This window comes from Pleurodeles waltl, chromosome 9, assembly GCF_031143425.1.
Source record: "Pleurodeles waltl isolate 20211129_DDA chromosome 9, aPleWal1.hap1.20221129, whole genome shotgun sequence".
Classification (NCBI taxonomy): Eukaryota; Metazoa; Chordata; class Amphibia; order Caudata; family Salamandridae; genus Pleurodeles; species Pleurodeles waltl.
Genome location: NC_090448.1, coordinates 750,333,799 through 750,359,424, shown reverse-complemented (window position 1 = coordinate 750,359,424; position 25,626 = coordinate 750,333,799). Strand labels below are relative to the sequence as shown.

General features: G+C 44.9%; 1 protein-coding gene across 6 annotated transcripts in view; it reads right to left on the bottom strand.

Moving 5' to 3' along the window:
- EHBP1L1 (EH domain binding protein 1 like 1) overlaps positions 1 to 25,626 on the bottom strand; it is a 239,038-nt gene that overhangs the window by 137,725 nt on the left and 75,687 nt on the right. For all 6 annotated transcript variants that reach the window (XM_069207892.1, XM_069207894.1, XM_069207889.1 and 3 more), the window contains one exon: positions 2,622 to 2,679. In XM_069207892.1, the coding sequence (XP_069063993.1) occupies positions 2,622 to 2,679 (58 nt within the window). The remainder of the gene's footprint in view (positions 1 to 2,621; positions 2,680 to 25,626) is intronic.

Genomic DNA, 25,626 nt, shown 5'->3' with positions numbered 1-25,626 from the left:
GGTGGATTGCCCATATGGAAACCTGGAGTGGTCCAGCCACCCTTGGCTTCCAGCCTGATCTGGTAATAGAATGTGATGCCAGCAGCTCAGGTTGGGGAGCACATTGTGGGGAGTTCCCCACAGGAGGAAAATGGTCATCCACAGAGCAATCTCTTAACATAAACTGTCTGGAGTTGATGGCAGGTTTCTTTGCAGTGAAATTCTAGACTAAGGACAAGGCGCACTGCAGAGTCCTACCCAGGATGGACAATAACGGGGTAGTCTGCAATATTAATCACCTCAGTCCGAGGCATTTCACAGAAAGCTGCTTCACTGCATACCAAAGCTTGGGCAGATAGCACGACCAAGAGATATCGCTCCGCCCGGTCTCAATGGTTGTGTTGGTGTCCTCAATGACAGTTGGATCCCATGGGGGCAGAAATAGTCCACGTTTTGAACCTCCTTGCTTCTTTAGCCTCAGAGGGTTTAGCATATAGGTCTATCAACACCTTTCGCTCATCAACTTTGGCAGGCCACTCCCCAGTGTACAGACATCCGGTGGGGGGACATCCTTTCGTATGTAAAATTCTTTGAGGCATCAGATTGTCCCTTCCTCCTCAACACAGATATTCTATTCTGTGGGATGTCAATAAGATCTTGTGTCTGTTGAAATCCTCACTTTCAAACAAGTATCTCTCACAAAAACAGATGTTGGCCAAGTTAGCTACCTTACTGTGCTTGGTGTTTTGTTGCAGAGTCTTGAATGTTCGAGCCCAGGACATAACAGATAGAGTATTCACGGAGGGAGTGACCTTTCATAACTCAAGGAGAACAAAATGTAACTCAAAAGTTGTGTCATAGCCTATGTTTCCAGATGTTCCAAAGTTGTGCATTGTGAGGGCAATCAAAAAAATAAAGCTATTACGGAAGATCTTCATCCTCCGTGGAAACAGCAACTACTCATTGCTCTCACTAAAACTCAGAAAACAGTATCCTCTCCTGTCATTTCCAGGTGGGTCAGATGGGCTATTGCAAGAAGCTGGCATTGATACTAACCTTTTTGGGGCCCACTCTGTTGGGGGGGTGGGGTATGTCCTCTAAGGCTTTTTCATTGAGAGCTCGCTTGGAAGATATCCTTAATGTGGCAGACTGGTTTTCATATTCTACATTTACAAGGTTTTATTTTAAACAAGTCCAAACCTTTGCATCGCATGTGGTGGAGAAGTTTTGAACCAGCCTAATCCTTGCCTCCAGTCCTGAGAGAATTAAACATTTCTTAGCTATCATAACAGAAAGTTTCAATTCTATGAAGGACACAAAGGTGAGGATTAGCCCACCCTTGCAATGGAATTTTCTTTCTACCTGCCCAATATGAAAGGGTGTTATGGAACGGCATGTTGCACAGGAAATAATAACAGTTTTACATGTATGTACTAGATCTTAGTTGTTGACTGAGTCTTGCTTAGTTACAAATGAAAAAGTTGGCTTCTACTAATGGAATTATGTGGCTCATTTTTCGTAATAACTCCTTCCTTTTGGTGGATGGGGGCTTACGAGGTTGTTATATTTCCTAAAGGACGGATTCCACTAAACAAGATTGAAATAAGAAATTGCTGTCTGTGGTCGCAGAAAGAAAGAGAGTCTGCAGGGGGTCTTGAAGGGTGTTCCTGGATGAGTATTGGCTGAACTGTTTCCTTGGTTTTCCCAATGTTTCATGGGAAATGAAGTCTTGTGTTGATAGTCTGTTCTGCTTGCATAATTTTTATAATGGCTAAGGGTAAAAAGGAAGCGAAGAAAGAAGAGCCTACTCCTCTCCCCTGTGTCCTTATTAGAATTGAAACTTTCTGTTACAATACATAGGAAATGTTTCATTCTTTGGGTCAATCTTGATACCCTTTTTAGAAAATATGTATCCAAAGAATTCACCTTAAGCTTTGAAGAACTAGCACTTCTTTCGTGGTAGTGTAAGACGATGGTCGGAGTGTCTTTTCATGGTTGCATTCATGTGGAAGTAGTGCTCCTCTATTGTTTTGGACTGTACCAGGATGTCATCACTTATTTGGAGTACACTGTCCAGTCGTGACAGTGCCTATATCACTGCATTCTAGAACACCTCTGAAGCAGATGAAATCCCAAAGTTTAGTCTCTTGTATCTCAGGTGCGTTCCAAAGTTTATATTGTGACTCACCGGATCTAGGAGTAGCAGGTGATACCCACCGTTGAGCTCCATCTTGGAGAACCACTGGGCTCTATTGAGAGTTCCAATTACTTTGTCTATGGTGGGTGTGTTATCTTCCGTGCCGGGCCTTGGTTCTCCAATAGAAGGGGAAAGTGACTGTAGAAGCCATGCAAATTGTATGGGACATGTTGTGCAAGACCGGCACCTCTGGCCATGATATGCAGCTGGCAGCTCTGCAACGATTCAACTGCTCATGTGTCAATAACTTCACTGAGGGTGAGGGAGATGGGACAGTCAAAGTTGGCAAAAATCACTAGGAGCCTCCTTCCAAGTTGCCTTGAAATACCAACAGAGATGGAAAGGGGGTTATATCCAAATTTGCTCAAAAGATGTGCTAGTTATATAATGGGCACATTTCCATAAGATTTGGTGAGTACAGTGGAAATACAAGCATATGGCCTACCTTGGAGCAGATACGTCGGTTCCGCCGGGTCCAGACTACAATCAGCTTATCTGGTTGCCTATGAAAAAGAAAGAAAAGAGGGATTAAACCAGGGTACTAATACATTTTATTATTTGGTAAATACATGTAGGGCAAAAATGGTAAGGGACCAATGGAGCAACTTACACTGCACAGACTTTTAACTTTCTGTTTTTACCTTACTCATTTGGCTGGTGGTGGTGTGCTTGATTGAGCCTAGCAGCCTGACAAACTGAAGGAAACATGTTTGAAGCATGTATGTATAAATTGTCTGTGGTGAGGATACTACACATCTTTAAAATGCAATAGGTTTGCAGGGAGACGGACCTAACTTAAAAGGTGCAATGGTAGAGTTCTGTGAAGAGATCTCTTCAGTTTTTTATGAATTGCCAAGTAGACCAATATCATTTGTGACACCTTCAGCCAGTCTGCACTTTTAGCACTTTGGTTGCTGCAGTTATTTCAGCCCATACATTGCCAGGGCTGAAGTGAGATTAAGAAACATCCTATACCATTATTTTAACAGCCCCCATATATTGCATTGACCACACAAATGTAGAAGGCAAGGCCAATCTTTTTATAGGTGAGTGGACTATCGCCTTTCCCCTATAGAAAAGTTTAGAACAAATGTATTGTACAACACAATTGTTCAAATATATTGCTTATAAATCAACAGAATTTACTGGCAGTTCTTTAACTGAGTTCTGAAATAGTATACAAATGCTACAGTACATAAAGGACCAATAATACCTATTCCCTAGGACATAGACTTGAAGTATTCCATCATCCCAATACGTAAAGCAATGTTACCAGGTCCTAGCACAAATAGTTCCATAGTTAAACCAGGTTCCACACTGAGCTGCTATGTACAGCACAATTCCAGATAAGTATCTACTTTTCCTAAAGCACCTTCTCTAGAACACAAAACTCAACGCCACAATATCTAATACCTATTTATCTAGGCCACTGGCTGCAATATCCCACTTTAAAAATGTGATTGTAAGTAAGCCACCAAACTTAAGCCAAGACTAGTATCAGCAATGTGTCAATATATAATACACTCTCACCAGGGCAGTATCCATGACACAAAATCACACAAAGTAAATACTAACAGGCCACTAACCACAAAACTCCAGTATATAAAGCACCACCCACATGGTAGTATCATCAGTGCTCCAGTATCTTTAATTTCAATAGTATACATTCAGCATTTACTATCCACATTCTAAATAATTGTAAGCCCTAATACCACCCATTCCCGGCTGGTGTCTGCAATGCCCTAGTATTAAATCAATATAATGCCAGCTCAAAAAATCCCTCCCTGTAATGTGCGCACTCTTTCGGGCCTTCTGTGTAGCAAGATCAAGTGCAGTGTATCCTGTGCTTACCAGACATGCATCCTGTAGGTAACAGCACAACGTGACCCTCTGAAGCGAGACCGTGCTGCTTCTTGTTCACTGGAACATTAAAGACAAAAGACCCCTAGGGCAGGATGAAGAGCAGGCACAGTGCTTGGGCATGGCATAGAGGAGGAGCTGCCCTCAGGGTGGTAAGAGTTTGGGCTAGCTTTGGTGCAACATTAGTGAATCTTTCAATTTTTGTGTCTTTTTAATTTCTTCTTTTAATCAGACCTCTTTCCTGCCATAGAATTCACACCTTCACCGCTGGGATGGAGCTTCCGCACAAGAATCTGAACCTGTGACACACACAATACAAACAGATCCCCGCAGTAGTTGCAGTGACTCACTGATCTATCAGACCACAACTGCAACCTGTAGTAGGTGCATTAATCCACTGAACTTTCTTACCAGGACCACGGTTTGTGACCTACAGCATAAACATCTATGCACAGTTTTCTGACTCAGATAAAAACATGTTTTTTGAATGCTGCGCAGATGTCAGCAGTCGCTATCTCATATGGAGTGGAACCATTGAACTGCAGATTACACAAAGCAGCGTGCCAAATTATTCTTATGTGATATTTCACGTAAATGATAGTCTGCAACATAACTACCTGTGATAATATTCTTTATAGATTCATTATTTTCTCTTTACAATCCTTTGCCCCACTCTTCGAACTTGGATTCCTTTTTTTAACCTACCGTCTTTCCTTTCCACTCATTTACCCTGTTAAGATTTCTGTTGACTTCTCTTTTTTATTTTATTTTTACAGTATTATCTTCTGAACCACTTTCCTACTTGTTTTCCCTGTTCTTTGCACCTGTCTCATCTCATCGCTCTATATTGTGTTTCCTGTTGCTTTTTGTGTTGTCTTATCTTTCTCCCCTTTTCTGCCTCCATTTGCTAGCTTTTCCTTTTCACCTCTTCGCTTACCTTTTTCAGCTTCCGCCATTGCTAGATGTACCTGTATATCCTAATTTACCAATCTCTTGCTCTCTCGACCTTTACCTTAATGTACCGCCTATCCTCTTTACAGTTGCGGCTCGCAGCTCTTACAAGGAGTGGGGTGGGTGCGGCGTGACGGGGTGGGGAAGAGGGCACGGGGGGGGTGGGAGCAGGGTGGGTTACATTCAATTATAATTTTTTTTTAAACGTACCTTAACTCACTGCACGCCGCTCCTCCGTCGCAGGCTCCCAGCCTGCCCTGCACCAATCCCGACGCTGCTCAGAGCAGCATAAGGATTGGCTGGGAGCGCACAGCCAGGGCGCTCCCAGGCAGACTAGGAGCCTGTGCAGGCTCTCTACAGCCTGGCAACTGGATACTGCGCACGTGTCTTTGGCCGGCCCAAGACGACCAGCCAAACACACATGCGCTCTGAGGGAGAGTGCTGAGCACGCTCCCTCAGTGCACGTCACCCCCGTGGCCATGCCCCCTTTCAGAACGAAAGGATAATAAACAAAGTTTATTATCCTTTCATTCTGAAAGGTTTGCAGCTTCTGCTGATGGTGGGGGGCGACGCTCCTCCGCCCATATGAAGGAGCCGCCCCCGCCTCTTTCCCCTTCACATTTCCTTCCTGCCTGGTTACAGGTGAAGTGAGGAGTTCAGGAAAAAGATGCTGTTCAGCTTGGAAAGCTCTACTTAGAGAGCAAATAGGTCACAGCAGTGCAAGAGGGGGAGTGGCGTGCGACGAGGTAAGGAAAGCCCAGTGCAATGCTTCACCCATTCCTCTAAGAGCTTTAGCCCTTGAGCTATCGGAGATACCTTCTTCACTGGCTGAAGCACTGAAGCTGTGGGGGAGGGAGCATTGCTGACTGCCCAGCAAAGGCAGAAGGAATACCCATTACTACAGTGTTGCTTTAATTCCTGAACAATCCCCCGATAGACAAGGCCACTGGAATTAGGTGGCAGGGGAGGACCACGTTATGTGGCAGGTTTGACTAAATTAGATGGAAAGATGGAAATTATGCAGCATAATGCGGCACTTCGTATTAGTATTGATTCATTATTTTGTCATTTTAAGGTCGAGAGCGCAAGCGCTTCTTTTTGTGTCTGTCCTTCGCGCTCATGGCGGCCATGGCGCTTTGAATCGTCTCACTTATATCAACTAATGTTTCAGTTTTCATTTTTCTTGTATGCACTTAATGCAGTCATCAATAAAACTCCTGCATTATTTTGAATGTTAACTCTACGGCACGGCTGGGAATTATTGTTTTTACTGAACTAAGGGTCTGGTGTACAAGTCAGTTTCGTAGCCACAAACCCTGCCATTTGCAAAATGACAGGCTCTGATACTGAAAAAAAATGGTTTGCTCTTTACAAACTCCCGTTTTGCAGGTTGGAAAAAGCTTTCTGATTCTCGGAAGGAGTTTTGCGGGTGTGAATAGGGTGTCCTCTCTTAACTAAGACAAAATGACAAATTAGTCCCTTACAACCTTCAGATGACAACTCCCAGGTTGGGTGGTATCTAAGTGGGAATGGATTCCCTTTTGAAAATCATATTGGGCATTCTTGTGGGAGCAGGCAGTGGCTCAGGCGACAAGTGTCTGCTCCTCCCGCTGTCTTCACAAACTGTAATCATGTTTCTACACATCACCTCTTCTCTAAGGGACATGGGCAGCTTTAAACAATGCTTCCAGTAGGGAATGTGAACGCTTAAAGCCACAAGGCATCAATCAGTGGCACCTAAAAATCAGCAGAGGTACTTGAGGCATAGATTAAAATAAGAGTGCCTGAAAATCCCTACCATAAAATGTGTAGTTCTGTCTTAATAATTTCCCAGCAGGTGATTGGCTGCGTTGTAGAGCACACTGGCAATCCAAGTCAACTCCTTCCTTTGACACAGCAGTGGCAGACAACAGAAGTCTCAACTTACAAGTGACAAAATTACTCTCGCTTTCCAGGCAGGGAGTTGAGATCTAGGCCACACAACGACTTCTTGTGTCAATCTCTCGGAAAGTGATTTCTTTTAGGATTGTCAGTACGGATGAGATCTGCTTTTTCTTGCCAGAACCAAACATCAGCACTCCCATTTAAGTGGAGCTGGGTTGTTCTGTCTTAATTGAACTTACCACAAAGAGACAGAGAAATACACAACCATACCCACGCTTGCTGTCGGAAAGTGTACACATATTGCAAGCGGCATTCAATATTTTAATGGGGGAAGTCCTATTTAATTATTTTTTTATTCATTTGGGAATCAACATATTTGTGTTCGTGTGTGTGTGTGCTGAAAAAAATTGAAGCTCATATATTCAAAATACCTTACTAAAAAAGTAATGAAATCCTAAAGTAGCAACCAGATACGTTTCTGAGTAATTTAAGAATAAAGTATTTACAGCATTCGCTCTTATTCCAGACACCCTGAGCGAACCAATGTCCTTCAACACGTGGGTCATTACCAGAAAGAAGCCTAGAAAGCCAAGCTTGGATAGGGTCCCCACGCGCAATAACGTAATCCTCCCTGTTATTTTGTAAAATGAACCAACCATGGGATGGGGTGAATCCGTTCGCAGCCAATACCATCATTCTGGAATCCCAAGATACGTTACTCTTCGTTAGTCCATTGATCTACTGGAACACACAGCCCCAGTATCTCTTGATAGAAGTGCAGAACACAAAAATGTACTTTGGATCAGTCCTATTAAACGTATTGCAAAAGTATCATTCATAAATAAGTAAGGCTCCCAGTTTTTTGTTTTCTCTGATCTCAGAAAGCAGTGCTTTTCCTGTTAGTATTTATTTTTAAATGCGAAAAAATACAAATAGTTGGACTTCTTTTGTGTGACTCTCCATTCCTTTGTTCCCGAATACCGGGCCAATAGCTGCGCAGACTGACAGCATGAGAAGTATACAAACAAGGGAGATTTCGTTACTCTATATCTCCACATTTGTTATTGGTATTAATCTGACATTTTCATGTGGCTGTATTGTTTTATGATACTTGGATCTGAAATGTGCCAAACCAGACAGGCATTACATATGAATGCAAATTGTTCAGTTAAATAAAAGCGAAAATAAACAAGTTACAATTACATTTGGTCACAATACCCTAATTAAATATGGATAAATACTGATAAGATTGTCAAAAAATAAATATGGATAAATTCAGAAGAAATGTTAAAAAAAATACCATAAAACTAGGTGCCCTATTCATAACCTTAGAAAGCTGGCAGAGTTAACCCAATGCGCTTTCACGCAAACATCTCTAAAGACACACGAATGAAGATCGACAAACGTTTTTCATTTCTGTCCACCAGGTGACGGTGTTCCTACACACTGGGGACTGAACCAGAGTGCAGAAGAGACTAATATAATCTCTATTTACAGATGCCGTTATTAAATAATCTCCTGTAGGATGTGAGAGAAATCAGTATTTTTCAAGCTTCTGAATAATCAAGGCAACAATTCCGTCTTCAGCCTCTCTTACATTGTAAATCGTGGTGCCCCTGCTTGCTCCTGCGCAGTGCAAATCTCCCCCAAATCATTAGATCGAGAGCGGAAGCGCTTTGACCTGTAAATGTTGTGGGCTTTTGACCATGCCCATCTCAGGCCTATCACTTTCACTCGTTCGTGGGCTTACCGTCCAAAAATCACTGTCATTGGTAAATGCATTACGTTTGTGCCGCCTTGAGGTTGTTTTTGTCACGCCTTGCAGACTGCCCCTGTTACATGGATTATTGCACGACTGCTGGTATACTTCAGCTTGGACGAGCTATTTTTTACTTTTGTCTCTCCCCTTCCTACTGCATGCTGGTCATGGCGCTCAAAGCGCGAACAGGCACAACAGTGTGAACTCGATCGGCCCTATTGAAGCGTTGGTCACATTGTTCACACTTACCTAATCAGAGTCATTTCTTGTGGCTCTCCCCTTAAAACACTTGAACTTGGTAAATGCTTTACGGTAAAACAAATCCGGGAGAGCCGAAACTACAATCTTCACTGCACTTAAAAAACTCGACTAATAACGCTATTCGTTTTTGCCCATAACTCAGCCTGTGGTAATCCTAGGACAATGAGACCACCACCAAATGTTCATCACAACATGCTTTTTCTGTCTACATCATCTCTGGGTCCCCAAACTAGGTTATTGGGGACCCTAAAATAATAACCCCTCCCACCATTCAGTATCTTTTAAGCTCTCTCATGTCTGAAACTTTTGTTTTACAGCTGAGAGTAGTTTGTGTTTTAAGGGCCTTGTTTGTAATATCATTTTTATGGGCCCGTTACCCTTGAAAATATTTAGTGCACTATACCCTCTAGGGGCTATGTAAATGGTTACTCTACAATATTTAATGTAATTTTCTTTTTGTGTGGTTATTGTCTCTAGGGGTTAACTTTATAGTTACATTTTTGCTCATAACTCAGCCTGTGGTGGTCCTAGGACAATGGGACCACTACAAACACATTCAGCACGATGTGCTCTTTCTGTCTACATCATCTCTGGGTCCCCACACTATGTTAGTTGGGCCACCAAAATAATAACCCCTCCCACCATCCAGTGTCTTTTTAAGTGATCCCATTGCTGGAACGTTTGGTTTACAACTGAGATTAGTTTATGTTTTAAGGGCCTTGTTTGTAATATCATTGCTATAGGCCTCGTACCCCTGATTATGTGTAATGTACTACAAATTCTAAGGGCTAAATATATTATTATATTGCATGATTAAATGCTATTTTATTTTTGTGTGTGTATGTTCTCTAGCGGTTAACTATATAGCTACATGATCATGTTTCCTACAAATGTTATTTTCACTGTGGTGTCCTCTATGGTTGTTCTAAGCATCAGTCATAACAACATACTAAATATTTGTGGCACACAGAAACTTACACCATAATGATTTTCAGGGCATTACTTTTACAAAACATGTTTGCTCATAACTGAGCCTGTTGTGGTCCTAGGACAATGGGACCACCACCAAAACATTCAGTACAATGTGCTCTATCTGTCTGCGTCATCTCTGTGTCCCAACACTATGTTAGTGGGGACTCCAAAATAATTACCCATACTACCATTCATTATCTTTTTAAGCTCTCTAATAGTTCAAACTTTTGTTTTACAGCAGAGAGAAGTTATGTTTTATGGACTTTGTAATATCAGTGCAATTGACCAGTTAGCCTTGAACATGCGTAATGCACTATGTCCTCTAGGGTCTAAATATATGGTTACACTGCATTACTTTGACCTGTTCTTTTTCATGCGGTTATGCCCTTTAGAGGATAGCAATATGGTTACATGACCATGTTTCCTACAAATTATATTTTTGTTATGGTATTTTAAGCATTACAGTCTAATGCCAAAAGTTTATTTCTGATAAAGGTTTATTTGATAATTGTATGTGTTTAATAATCTCCCCTTATTAAAATCATGACCATGATTCAAGCCAACTTAACATCCTTGTTACACTATGACTGTTTGGACACTCTTGATATGTTTGGGTGACCCTTCTAGTTTATTTCTCCTCTGAGTCTGTCTTGTGTCTTCTTGGGGGGAACTGTGTTAGCCAGCCAGTAACTCTGATGGTGGGGTTGTGGAAGTGGTATTCTATTGGAATTAGCACAACAGATTTAAATTAGGATGCTAAACAGCATAATTTTCATTTTTTGCTGCAAATAGAGGAAGAAGGTAAATGGAAGTGTTTTAGTTATATGCAATGCCACAGGAATTCTATGGCAGGAAAAGACGAATTTATGAGAGAGGGTTGACCAATTCATGTGGCAAGAAAAGTCTAGTTATGAATTTACAATGCCAATAACTCTACATCAAGAAAATGTGAGACCTATTGCATTGCAAATGCTTGTTTACACATGTTAAGACTGTCTGGGATAGGTTTCACCTCATCAGTACCAGTTTAACATCCAATATAGAAATAAACAACTGAAATGTGATCAGTCACCCTTTTCAGATTCTTTTACTGTGCAGCAATATGTGTTGCTGTGTTTTAGTATCTTTTGATTTGTTTGACCTTGAAACAATTTTTTGTTAAAAACTGAAAATTATGCAGCAGATGATGGATTATGTGGTAGATGCGGAAAATCGACAGTTATGGGGAAAACGCTGCAGCTGCAAAATCACAGAATTCCAGCAGCTTTGCAGATGGCCCTGCAAGCAGCCTCCCTAGCTTCCAGCATAATTGGCAATCTACTGTTATTTTAGTAGCCCGGTCCACCACTGTAGCTTACACTGGTATAGGTAAATCTACAAATATCTGAACACAACTTGCCTTTAGCCAGACAGCCTGGACCTGGTGAAGGTATCGCATAACATGGGACCGTGGAGCACTACTATCTTGCCGAATATTTCTGATAGATGAGGGTGGTCCCCTTCTTTCAGGCTGACACTTTTATCGCAACAATTTTTACTTTTTTTACTTTTTTTCAGAAAACATTTTATTGGTGTTTTGTCTTTTGAATACAAAGCTTTTAACCAAGAAAATGACACTCCTTGTATATCTCCAGACACAAACTGAATCAACGTATTCGATCAGGAAACATTGCAACACATTTACTGGACAGCCTCCGAACTTTTCTACGGGATTTAAGGGAGGTGACCAAACTACCCCTGAATACCACTGTAATGTTCCCAGTATTCAGAATTTTTGAACGTTTCTTGGCACATCCCGGATTACTTAAGTAGGCAGTTCTGTCAGTCTGCAAATGTCCATGTCTGCCGGCCACCTATTAATAATTGGGGCTTCTGCTTGACTCCAGTTTCAGCTGTGTACCCTCTGACTAATGCCAGCCCGAGCCAAAACACGCTTTCTCGTACTGGCTGTCCCCAGTGTCACCCAAAATGTTCAGGAGCTTTGACAGCTGTGTGAGCGAGATGGGGCAGACAAAGAGATCTCCCTGGAGCTCTCTACTACTAACCAGAATATCAGAATTAATCTACAATTCTACACCCTGTGAAGCAGGCTCTGATTTTCTTCTTGGAATATAATGCAAAGTCCGTAGGACTCTAGCCCCATCCGTTGTAACCTCAACCTGGACTGGTGCTGGAAAAATTATGAAAATGGGGTTACTGCCATCAATGTTACATCACCCAAGTCCAACAGATTGTGAAAAATCCAAGCATCACACAAAGAACAAGCGTAGAAAATGAGCCAGGCCCATTCAGCAGGACAGTGGTAAGGAAGCAGTATGCAGACTGTGGTGCATTTTAGAGCACACTGTCACAAATATATTACTAAAGCGTGGTGGTATCAGTGCTCTGTCATTTACAGACAGCACATTAAGTGGTCACTAAATTTGAACAAACTTGCAGTTTTACTGAAAAAATTATGTAGCGCAAACGACGATGCGTGAAAATCGGGTTTCAGTGAATAATTGTCATTTGCACAACACAAGTGTCTTGAATGGTTTTGATGCTACAAAATGTCTGTTTCCAACTCACTACAGAATTACAAAAAATTGCTTCATTTGTGCTTTCTTAACTGTAGGTATAGTTTGAAATAAGTATACAGTTCGTTTTTAAAGGCTGTATGTTAGAAAAAAACTGTCGTTTCACACTTCCTGTACTGCAGCAAGATTGTCACATAGTTTACTTTAAAAATCCTCTCACTTTGCAGTCACCTTATGAAAACTAAACACCAATCTCCATGTTAAAGGAAAAAGCAACAATTTGTCAGAAGACATAGGGGGTCATTCTGACCGCGGCGGTTCGCCCGCGGTCAGAAGAGGCAAACCGGCGGTCTTCCGCCGGTTTACCGCTGCCCTTAGAATCCCCCATGGCGGCGCAGCTTGCTGCGCCGCCATGGGGGATTCTGACACCCCCTACCGCCATCCTGTTCCTGGCGGTTCGCCCGCCAGGAACAGGATGGCGGTAGGGGGTGCCGCGGGGCCCCTGGGGGCCCCTGCCGTGCCCATGCCAATGGCATGGGCACGGCAGGGGCCCCCGTAAGAGGGCCCCGCAAAGTATTTCAGTGTCTGCTAAGCAGACACTGAAATACGCGACGGGTGCAACTGCACCCGTCGCACCCCTGCAACTCCGCCGGCTCAATTCTGAGCCGGCGTCCTCGTTGCAGGGGCATTTCCTCTGGGCCGGCGGGCGCTCTTTTGGAGAGCGCCCGCCGGCCCAGAGGAAATGTCTAAATGGCCGCCGCGGTCTTTTGACCGCGGTGCGGTCATTCAGCAGCGGTACCTTGGCGGACGGCCTCCGCCGTCCGCCAGGGTCATAATCAGGCCCATAGTCTGACATTTGACCTCTAACTTGGAACGCACGTGACCAGATAAAGACAACGTTCAAAGACATCTTTATTGGTCATTTACCTTCTCCAGCATGGTTATTTTGAGGGTTGCTGCTGCACCCACCGCACCCCTACTTCCAACACCTATGTGTCTAGCGATATATATTTAGTGGAAATACTTAAATTGGATGAGTCACTATCTTCAGGAAATTGCTATTTTTCTCTGGACTATAAGTGCTGACTGCACGCATCCTTGTCTACAGGGCCTATGTCCATTTCCATGCCTGTCTGCGCTAATGTAATGTGCCTGGTATATTGATGACTAGCTTATCTTATGCTCTAGAGGTTCTCTTTCCCACAGATAGTGTGGTCATGGTGAGCTTCGCTTTGCTTCCAAATGAGTATGGTCGGGCGGAGTGTTCACGCCAGAGAGAAAAGAGGTAAGGAAGTACATGAGCTGCTGGTATCGAAAGAAATAAGTTTGAGTTCACTCCATTTTTTCCTGGCGGTCAGTAAATCATTTCAAGGTATTTTGCTCTACATTTGCGCCTAACCGTGAAATTCCCAATCTGCTGCAGCCATCTAATCCCTTTAGAGATGTGATAGTGGGGTTTCCTTGGTCAGTTTCCTATTCCATGTCATGTGCTGTAAGGCTTCCCATTCGTCATTGGGAAGACCTCAGTAGAGCAACCACCACATACTAAATGCAACAGGGAGATGTTATCAACGGCCCACAACTCAAAGCAATACGCAAGGTCAGCGTTTGAGATACATATCCAATTATTAACAACTATTAGATGTGCTGCCCATAGTAGGAGAGGAAGTCAGTCAGTTATTCCCTGGCCTCCATCAAATGTAGACTTGCAGCATTTTGGCATAAACATCCTGTGCACATCATTCCTCTACAGGAATGCTCCCAAACAGGAGGTGACCCACTTCAAGACATGCAGCATTTTGTAAGGGTAGGTTTGTAAAACATACATACAGGGCTTTACGCAGAGACCCATTTTGATGAACGTCAGCCTTCCAATCAAAATGAGGGGTATAGGGCTCCAATGGATCAGGTCCCTCTTTATTCCGCCGATTATTGAGCAATGTTTTCATTCACACTCTGTTCTCCGTACCACCCATATTTTTCGTACCCACACTCTAACTTGCACAGAATAACTTAAGACACAGAATAACCTTGACACAGACACAAAATATAATACAGTACTTTAACTTTGGTTTTAAAAATACTGCAACCAGCCTTATATGTACACATGTGACAGAAATGCAAATTAATGGGAGAAACCCTGTGAGGTGGGGTGGGTGGGGCATTCCCTGCCTTGAGCAGGGTTCTCAGCGCTAACACGCAGGGGCTGGGGGGCTCACCAAGAGGTACGTCATTGTGTGCAAGTCCTGGTCAAAAGGGACGGAGTGACACCAGGGCCCATAACCCATTCTGGTGCATCTCATAACAGCATCTCAAGGCTGTAGGCAGGCGTCTAGCGGAGAACTTACCAAGCAACTGCAAAACTACAGAATTGTCATCCATCTTTATGATGTTAATCCTCAGTGAAATGGCAACTAATTTACTTTCTAATTACTTCAATATTTTTTTAATGTCACAATAGATACTAAGTAGCTGCTGTGGGGTCTGATGTACCACTAGCCGGAAATCACAACTGGACTGCTTCGTATGATTCTTTTGTACGCCCCTCTCCAACAGGACAACTTAACAGTCAAAAGATACACAACCGAGGTTTGCAATGACGATAAGAGCAGTACGACACAGTATAGCGTCAGTAATAGCCTACAACACTGCATTCAGTACGTTGCCTGCCACTACATCTTCATGTCAAGTGCATTATTACCATTTTTATATCGGCTACCTAACCTTTTTATCTAGTATATTCACCTATCATACTTGACGAAATTTATGTTGAGATGTAGTGGTTGGTTCGAAGTAAATGTTGCTATATGATTGATTATCATGCAATTTAATGCAATCAGTATAATCTGAGTATACAGTGATAAACCACTATGACGGCGTGAATTAAAATTTCCTAACCCTAAGTAATACTCTACACTAAAAGTACACACTAGGCACAACCCCGGCACTAACATACACAAAACAAGGCTCCATTACCACAGCTGTGTGTCCAAACCAAGCTATATTTATACTTCTCAATTTAATAATATGCACTAAACACAACCCCTGGAATTGTCACACGCACAACATGGCCTATAGTTAGCTATGTACTTACACCACCAAAGCGCATCCAGAACAAATTATTTTCATACCTTGATTTAAGTCAAGAGTATAAATAAGGCACAACCCCTAGTAACACCACATGCACAACATGGACCGAGCTATATAGTTGCTACACTTTTTGCCACGCCAACAGCACATCCCTATTAGGTAATATTCAGACCACGCACATCACAAAAATTACACATTAGACTACTCGTGGCACCTTCATCGACACAACTTGGCTTCAAGTTATATCTCTCAACAATACATCCACTATATGTATCAATCAGAAAATAACTTACACCAACCACACCCATATAGCTGTGTTTCAAAGAGACATAATGGGCAGGGATGCCCCAGAACATGATAACAACCTGATGCCTAACAATGGACAACTGTACATCCCAGCAGAACGAAAAAGAACAAGAAACGTCCGTCAGCACTAATGTCCAAACCTATAACGCTGTACTTCGATTCATAACTGGATCTAGTCAGCCATTAATCTGGTAGTAAATAATGCATTGGCATATTCTGATATCGCTAGCCACTCACTAAAGTGCCTAACGTCTAACCAGTATCAGGCACAAACCAAGTACAATGTCTGAAGTATCCCATCACCATAAATGGTGCCCAGTTCTCGAAAGCACTGTAGTAAAATATAAATGGTAGTAAAAGAGCTACCCTAATACACATACCATAACATGGCAAAGTTGTCCTATTGCCCAAGAAGCATGAGCATCCAAATTGCAACAAAAAAAAACACTTTGCCTGGAAATCCAGGATTCTTGAGCAGAAAGTAGTCATCAGACACCGCTGGCATTGCACCCCTGTCCGACCACAATCTCTCTGCACGAAGGGGGCCATGTACATGACCTGCAGAGCCAATGCTAAGAGACAAGGAACTCAAGCTAGCCAGGTATTAAAATAAAAGAAAGGATGTAATCAGAAGCTGGTAATAATTGTTTAATGTTTAGTCCAACTAAAATGTATCATAATTCAAATAAAACATATCAAATGGGTTTCCTTTCCTCGCTTTTCAAGACAGAACATTCTCAAATGTGTACATGGAGGCATACCACATGAACAAAAACACACTTTCCGCAAAATCTGCATGAATTGTGATTTTGTTTGGACCATGGTGAGAGAATTCTGAGCAAAAAATGGAGTACTCTGGCTTGTCATACATAATAGAGAGTGGTGCCAAGACTGTAGGCGTTGTTCCTGTTTACTGGGAGGTGAGTGGAGGAAGTCAGCTGAATTCAATAAAAATATGTGTGACAGATTCAAAAGTTCAAACAAAAGTCACAACTTGAGCCAGCTGAAAAGGGAATAAAGTTAATAACACTGTGTTTTGTGGGCAGGAAATCCATTGTATTAATCTAGGTAAGGCAAAGGTATTAACCACAAAGGGAAGTAGGGTGCATACCCCTCCATCTTATCTGCATGAACGCTCCAAGAGAAATAATTCAACTCATAAACCTGGCCAGTAGAGGTATCCACATTCTTACAGGGTCTGTACAAAAAGAGGTGGATAAAACGAGCTTTGTATGAAAGATGTGGTGGAAAATACAAATGGGGTTACTGCCTTTGGCCCCTTGGAACAGGTTTAAATGGCTTTGCCATGAAGTGGACATCCATTACAGCCCTTGACTGTAGTATGTTAGACACAAGCATTTCAGTCTTGGCTTGTAGGAAGATGGCTTTTGGATTTGGGGCTTTCCATAGATTGATATGAGACCGCTATCATTGCCCCACACCAAGAGCCACCCCTGAGGTAGCAACCATGTGGTCTCCCAGTGGGTTTCAATGGAGGCAGTGTACAGTAGCACTTCGAAAAACAAGTCTTAACAATCCAATGAAGCGGGAGCCATGATACTGTGTTTCAATCCAAAATTGTTTCTTTATTCCTTTAATGATCATTCAGCAATCAGTCCAGCTAACATGTGTCGGCCCCTAAAGGGGACTTCATCAGGGCTGAAAACAAAAAATAAAACACACATATACATAAATTACAAACAATAAGAACAACTAAAATGTATAAAACACAAAGTGCACACAGTTCACCAAGTCCACCTATATCAAGATACAATAAAACATATCAAGACCCCCTACGCTTAAAATCAACACAAAAAAGCGACAACATAGTACATCATAAATTTATACATACCTAACATATTTAATCTCCTAAATAAATATCCATACCCATCTTCTTCACATCTGACCCATAATTATTTATATAAGGCATAATGGAATGGTGTAAATAATGATGGGTTACATGTGAAGATGATGTTCATTGCCTGATGTAAATGATAATGGGTTACATCTGAAGAAGATGGGTATGGATACTTAGGTAGGGAGATTAACTATATTAGGTATGTGTACATTTATGAAGTACTATGTTGTCGTTTTTTCTGTTGTTGATGTTAAAGGTAGGGGGTCTTCATATGTAAAAATATAGCCCACTACCTAGCTCTCCATCCCAGTGTATGTCAGTCAATTAGCTTAAATCCCCACCACTCATCTGAACCACAAACCCTTCATTCAACAAAAATATGGGAGGAGATACCTGGGTATTAAGGGCCCCAAACTCTGGAACAATTTTAATCCTTGCTAGAGGGCAGGACCTACCTTCCTTTTAGGAGGCTTCTGAAAGCAGAACAATTTAGACTGGTCATCGATTTAGCACCTGCAGTGGTAAAGGTAATGACTGAGGAATTCCAAAAGGGGTTCAGCCATGACAATGATTTGATTCTCACTGTCATCGTCCTTCGCCCCTTAAGCAATCTGATTCCTCACTCAGTGGTTTGACATGGCCCTAAGGCAGCATTAGGGCCTCATTACAAGTTTGGCAGGTGGAAAAGGCTGCCCGCCAAACTCCCTTGTTCAGGAGACCGCCAGTGCGGTCTCCTTCCCGCTGGCCCTATTGTGAGTTTCCCGCTGGCCCAGCGGGAAACGCACAACATTGAAGCCGGCTCATAACATGGCCCGCGACAATGCTGTTGTGCGTCGGGAGCTGCTCCTGCCAGGTATCGCCTCAAAAAAGCACCAGTAACATGCAACATGTTGAACCAGAAAGCTGTCTGGTTGCAAAATATAAAGGTATGGGAAGAAATGGGGAACAATAGGGAAGAGAAATCAGGCTGGGACATCAAAATAAAGAAGCAGAGTATGTGTATTATGTCCAGGTTTCAGAAACTGCTTACCTGCACAGTTCTGTCAATAAACTGTAGTAAAAATTGTTGAAATCGTAAATATCATGACACTCGGGATACAAATCATGAACTGCTATTCTGGGAAGCCTGTATTGTTTAAATGATAGGTAACAATATATGCTTTTGTTATTGCGTAAGTATTCTACAAAATCATTCTGCCTGTTCTGATGTTAGGACAGTCCATAAATATTGTGCACAACGTTCAATATATTTTCTTGCCTGTGGGAAAGGGGAGTGAGTCTGACACACCCTTCAAAATAACACTGGTGTCGGCCACCTGCTTCAAGGGGGTGCCTATCAGGCAAGCACAGCGCTGCCAGTTGAGGATAGCTCTGGCAGTGGGGAGGAGCGTGTCTGGAAACTTTCAGACCTAGGATTAAGGGCATTAGAATTTAGAACTTAAAAACGTTAAAAATAAAATGTCTCGCAGTCATACATGGAAAATGCATTCAAGCAACAAGTAGGTGAATCTCTCACGTCAAGACCACCAGGGTGTTACAAAGGCCTATGAGGAAAGGCATGATCACTGCTGCAGCTCCTCTGACTCGTTAAGGGACTGCAAACGCACTGTCTGTCCCTCTGACCACCCAGGTATGAAACAACGGTACTTCGACAGCCCACCAGAGGAATAAATTAGAAGTGCCTTTGCCTCTAAGGCCTACCAAACGACGAGCACTGCAAGAGCTGCTATGGCCTACCAGGGAAACACCGCCATATTGCAGTGGTGTCTGAGGCCCATAAGAGCACAGCATGGGCACTGTGGAACGTTTTAAGTGTACTGGGGCACTGTCAGCACGCGGGGTCCACCATTGAACTGCATAAGGTTTTTGGGCCTACCAAAGAACTACATGGGAAGAGCGGCCGCCCCTCTGACATCTCAGTGTGGGTGCTATGGGAAATGTAGCAGCTCCTCAGGGTGAGATGCACCTCATGGGCATTCTAGCAGCTACGCCAGCTAATCAAGGCAAGGCATGAAAGCTGCCAAAGACACTCAGATTTATTAGGGCACTGCATGTTCATTACAACAGACCCTCTGGCCAAATAGAGGCACTTCACAGCTTCTCTGCCATTTGCAAGGAAAAGCTTTGGGGCTGTGATTGCTCTTCTGTCATACCTGGGGACTAAATGCGTACTGTGGTAGCACCTCAGGCTTCACAAAGTATATCCTAGACACATATGCAGCTCCTCACTCCTACAGGGGCCTAGCATGGACACTTTGGCAGCTGCTCAGGCTGTCAGGGCTATGTGATAGGTTCTTAGGCCTACCAATGAACTATATGAGAACTGAGGTCGCTTCCCAAATGCACAGGGGTACAGAATGTGCACGATGGCAGCACCTCATTCTTACTGGAGTACATCATGAGCATTGTGATAGCCCCTCACATCAGAGGCACAACACAGGCGGGGCAGGGAAGCCCAACCCTTCACGGTCCCTCAACCCTTCATGGGGCCCTCCCTTCATCCCAGGCCAATGATTATCTCTGAGATAAGGGCAGCTCAGGGGCCCCTCTTTACATTCTGCATAAGGCCATATTCTTTTCCATTATGTAATTCCTCACGTCTTCTAAGGCACTGCAACAACTTCTCCTGCCTAGCAGAGCATGGTTAGGTGCAGTGGCACCTTCCCAGTGTTACCAGCAAACTACTTGTGTATCTTGACAGCCCTTCTAGATTACCAAAGTACTTACTACATGACCACTGCGACATACGAGCAGTGGCGGCCCGTCCTTTAGGGCGGAGGGGCCACCCCCCCCACCCCATGAAGAGTGTCTGTCAGGCTGAACAAAGGTCAGCCTGACAGACACTCTTCATGTTCAGGTCAGGCAGCCAGGAGTAGACATGCGCGATTTGCGCAGACTCCTGGCTGCCTGAGCTGAACTTTGCTGGGCTGAGGAGATCACAGCTCCTATGGGCGTGACCTCCTCGGCCCAGCAAAGGTGCCTCAAGGCCCTCCCCTGGGTGACGAGGAAAGCGTCACCAATTGACACTCTCCCTGGGCGCTTCAGGTTTAAGGCCTGAAGCGCCCAGGGCGAGTGTCAATCAGTGACACTTCGTCACAGAGTGGGGTGGGGTCAGTAGTCTCACTGACCCCATCCCACTCGGTGACGAGGCTGGGACTGCTGCCTTCCCTCATTGTCTGACCTCAGGTCAGCCAATGAGGGAAGGCAGCAGTCCCAACCCTCCTGGGACCTGGAGGCTAAAGGTAAGTGTGTGTGTATGTATGTGTGTTATGTTTTACATTGAATGTTTGGTGCGCACGTGCATGTTTGAGTGTTATGAGTGTTGTTAATGGATGTGCGTGCGTGTGTGTGTGTGAAAGAATGAATGTGTGTGATCTTGTAAAATGAATGTTTGGTGCGTGCGTGCATGTTTGAATGGAATGAGTGTTGTTAATGGATGTGCATGCGTGTGTGTGAAAGAATGAATGGGTGTGATCTTGTAAAATGAATGTTTGGTGCGTGCGTGCATGTTTGAACAGAATGAGTGTTGTTAATGGATGTCCGTGCGTGCTTGTGTGAAAGAATGAATGTGTGTGATCTTGTAAAATGTATGTTTGGTGCGTGCGTGCATATTTGAATGGAATGAGTGTTGTTAATGGGTGAGCGTGCGTGCGTGTCTGTGTGTGAAAGAATGAGTCTGTGTGTGTGTGTTTGTGTGTGTGCGTGTGTGTGTGCCCCGCCAGCCCCCTCCCAAAGCTGCCGGCCGCCACTGCATACGAGGTCTGCAAAGATGGCATCCTGAGACATTCAGCCCTGCACTGTCATAGACTGGAGGGCCAGCACCAGCTAGCATATTGAAGGAAAGGGCAGGGTGCACAAATTGTGAAGAAAATACATAATGGACCAAATTAGTTCAGTGACATACGACAGTCAAGAATCTGTACACAAAAGTAGATCCATGGTAACCAGTGATTGATTATGTCGGGCAAAACAGGAAAGCATAACTTGCAAAGTGGAATATTTCACTCTCATGGTATTTTAACTGGAAGTAACGATCTGTCAGTCCTCTCTAAAAATAACTACATGCCCTACGATGTCCTCCGACTCACAAGCCGGTCCAGATGTACACTACAAACCTCTCTATTCCTGCCTGGTCTGAATAGAAAGGATCACAAAAAGCCTACTGTCTCTCTGGACATAAATATTAACTTTCTTGTGGACCATCTCAGTACTATACATAGGCCCTCATTACAACCTTGGCGGTCAGTGTAGAAGTGGCGGTAATACTGCAAACAGGCCGGCGGTAAAAAAAATGAAATTACAAGCATGGCGGTTACCGCCGTGCCAAACCGCCACTTCTGCACTCTGACAGCCAGGGTGGCAACGACCGCTGGGCTGGAGACTTCGGTCTCCAGCCCAGTGGCCGTCACTAGACCGCCGGTATCACGACCCCGCATAATGCCATGGATTTCGTGGAATTCATTCCCTGGCACTGATAGGGGTCCACCCCCAACCCCCTCCCCAGAGTCCTCCTCCCAAACCCAAGACCCCCCTAGTACCCCCCAAAGGTGGCAGGACCCCCCTCCCCCCCAAAACATTGACACACACACCCCCCTGCACCCACACTCACACAACTACTACACATACACGCACACATGCACACAGACATAAACGCACACATTTCACATACACACAACACACCCCCTGCATGCATACACGCACTCACACAGCCCCTCTACACACTCACAAGCACACCCCCATGCACGCACACAACACACAACACCCCCACCCCCCTCCCCTAATGGACGATCACCTTACCTGGTCCGCTGATCCTCCGTGAGGGAACGGGATCCATGGGGGCTGCTCCGCCGCCAGCTCCCCGTCAGCAGAACACCGCCACACCGAATCCTGGGTTGAGATTCGGTGCGTGGTGTTCTGATGACGTGGCCGTGGAGGTGGAGCAGCCTCTACTTCACCTCCGACCGCCAGTATGGCTGCTGGCGGCTCTCCGTCCGGAAAAGGGCGGAAAGCTGCCAGCAGTCATGATACGCTGTGTGGAAAACCACCTGCACTGGCGGTTTTCAGCACGGCAGTACCTCGGCGGTCTTTGAAAAAGACCGCCAAGGTCCAAATGAGGGCCATAGTATCGCAATGGCGGGGTTGTCCATTTTTTGGTGGGCTGGGCTGAGTCGGGCTTGCACAGAATCAAATCTATGACCCACAAATGGTAGACAGACAGATAGACACACAGACAGATAGATAGATAGACAGACAGATGGGCAGACGGGCAGACGGGTGGACGGGTGGATAGACAGATAGATAGATAGATAGATAGATAGATAGATAGATAGATAGATAGATAGATAGATAGATAGATAGATAGATAGATAGATTGGTACGGTCTGAGCAGTAAAATAGGATGTGTTTTGTTTCCCATATGTATTGGCAAGGCATTACATATTTGAGGGTGCACAGAGAGAATCTTTTCCTCCCACAGTGCCCAAACAAAGTTTAGGGGAGGAGAAACAGTATACGGACTTCGATGGAAGATGAAGGGATGTACTGGGTAATTATCCTGATTTTATTTTCATCGAAACACCATGGGTGGCTATGTTTTATAGACAATTAATCCTGTTTTGGGGCTGTATTATGGAATACCGAGGCTAGGGATATTGAGACACACTAGTACAGTGGAGAGAACAGCGAGGAAAAACATAACAAAAGGTATGTGCATAAAGAGGAGGTATGAATTTACTATGTTAACTCCACATCTATGCACTTTGAAGATATATATCGTCAAGGTACATATAGGTGGAGCTATGTTTAGAAAATCCATACTTACCTTTCGATAATCTTTTCTTCTATATTGTGTCAGAGATATTTTGTGTCACTGACATTCCTGCCGTGATATTCCGGAAGCACACCTTGTTTCTGACAGGCATCGCCTTACAATGGGTGAAGAGGATTCTTAATTCTTTCTCCAACTAGGAGAGAATGTAATTCACATGCACTTATGGCCAGGGGCGCAACTGGACCCGACCTTCAGGGGGTGGGGCAGCTAACTCTTCCAGCAGTTAGTGCGGCTCACGCATTTCAAGCAATGCGGGCAGAGCTATTTTTGTAGCGATTAAAAAGGAAGGAAGTGACAACTGTGCTGTTTAAACATATTGGAGAAACCAAATCTGAATATGACTGAAAGACTCTAGTCTCTGGTTACTTCTGTTTCTTGCTTAGCTGAGTTATTTGGTGGCGGGCGTGGTTGCTGAAGTCATCTTGTTAGTGGGTGTAGTTTCATCCATTTACTGTATATGAGTATTTTGATTTGTTATATGTTCGTTTTCCTGTGATTAGAGATCTTTCTTTATTTTACTACTTGGGCATTGTCCTTTTAAGTATGAGTCCCGCCTCCCAGCTGACCCCTCCTCCCCGGCTACCCTTAAATGGCGGCCGCTGCGAGGCAGAGGTAGCGACCACTGACCCTCGGGTAGGTCGCTCCCCTGCTCACACAGCGCCACCAGTCCCTGACTGCCCTCCTCTCCGTTCTCCTCCTGTGAGTGTGTGCGAGTGTGCCCTTCTTTGCCCGTGTACCCCCGAGTGCCTGTGTGACGGACTGACGGGATTCCTCTTTTTCCCCGTGTATCCCGTGCGTGTGCCCCTGAGTGCGCCTGAGTGCCCCTGAGTGCCGTGTGCCCCCCCCGCCGTCCTCCCTCTTCTCTTCTCAGCCCCTCCCTTTAGAGTTTTTTCTTGGCCTCTCGCCGTTCTTTTACTGCCGCTGCTTCGCCGCCTTTTGCCGCGTTTTCTTTCCCCAGGCCTCCAGGCCTCCTCGCCGCTCTTTTCCCGCCTCCAGTTTCCCCCGCCTCCCGCCTCCCAGCTGACCCCTCCTCCCCGGCTACCCTTAAATGGCGGCCGCTGCGAGGCCGAGCAGCGGACGCGCTACTGGCGCGCCAAAGGCGCGCCTAAGGCAAGCCCGTCTGCGCCCGTCCGCGCCTGGACCGCGCCTAGCGCCACAACCCCCGACCCCCACCTCCCCCGCCTGACCCACAACTCCGCCTTCCTCACCGCTCTCAACCCCGGCCGCACGCCGGGCTGCTGCCGCGCCACCCCGAAGCGGACCCACGGACCCTTCACCTGCCGCAACTGCCATTTCACCTGCCTACGAACTCACACCCAACAGGAACGACTCACCCGGAAACAACCTCGAATGCATCCTGGTCAACACCAGATCCGTTCACAGGCACGCCATCGAACTGTGGAACCTCATCGACTCTACAAACCCGGACATCGCCTTCCTCACCGAGACCTGGATGAACCCCTCCTCGGCACCCGACATCGCCATAGCCATCCCCGACGGCTACAAAATCATCAGGAAAGACCGTACCAACCGCACCGGAGGAGGCATCGCCATCGCCCACAAGAGCTCCATCCGCATCTCAACCTACACCGACAACTCATTGCCCGACGCCGAGCACCTCCACTTCTCAATCAACAGCGACCCCAAGACCACCCTCAGAGGCACCCTCATATACAGACCACCGGGACCACGCACAAAGTTCAGCGAAGACATCGCAGACTTCATCAGCCCACACGCACTCCCGTCCACCAACTACATCCTCCTAGGGGACCTCAACTTCCACCTGGAGAATCGCACCGACAACAACACCACCGCCTTACTGGACAACCTCGCCAACCTGGGACTGAAACAACTAGTCAACACCCCCACCCACTACGCCGGACACACGCTGGACCCCATCTTCTCCTCCAGCAAACACATCTCTTTCAGCCACACCACCGTACTCTCCTGGACAGACCACAGCTGTGTCCACTTCAGCTTCAAGAAAACCAACGTACACCACCACGCCCAACAGCCACCAAGAAGACAGTGGAACAGAATCTCCTCGGAACAACTCACATCGACCCTCTCTCAGAACCCACCCACCAGCACTACAGACCCCAACGAAGCCGCCAACAACCTCACGAGCTGGATCTCAGACTGCGCCAACCTCCTGGCCCCCCT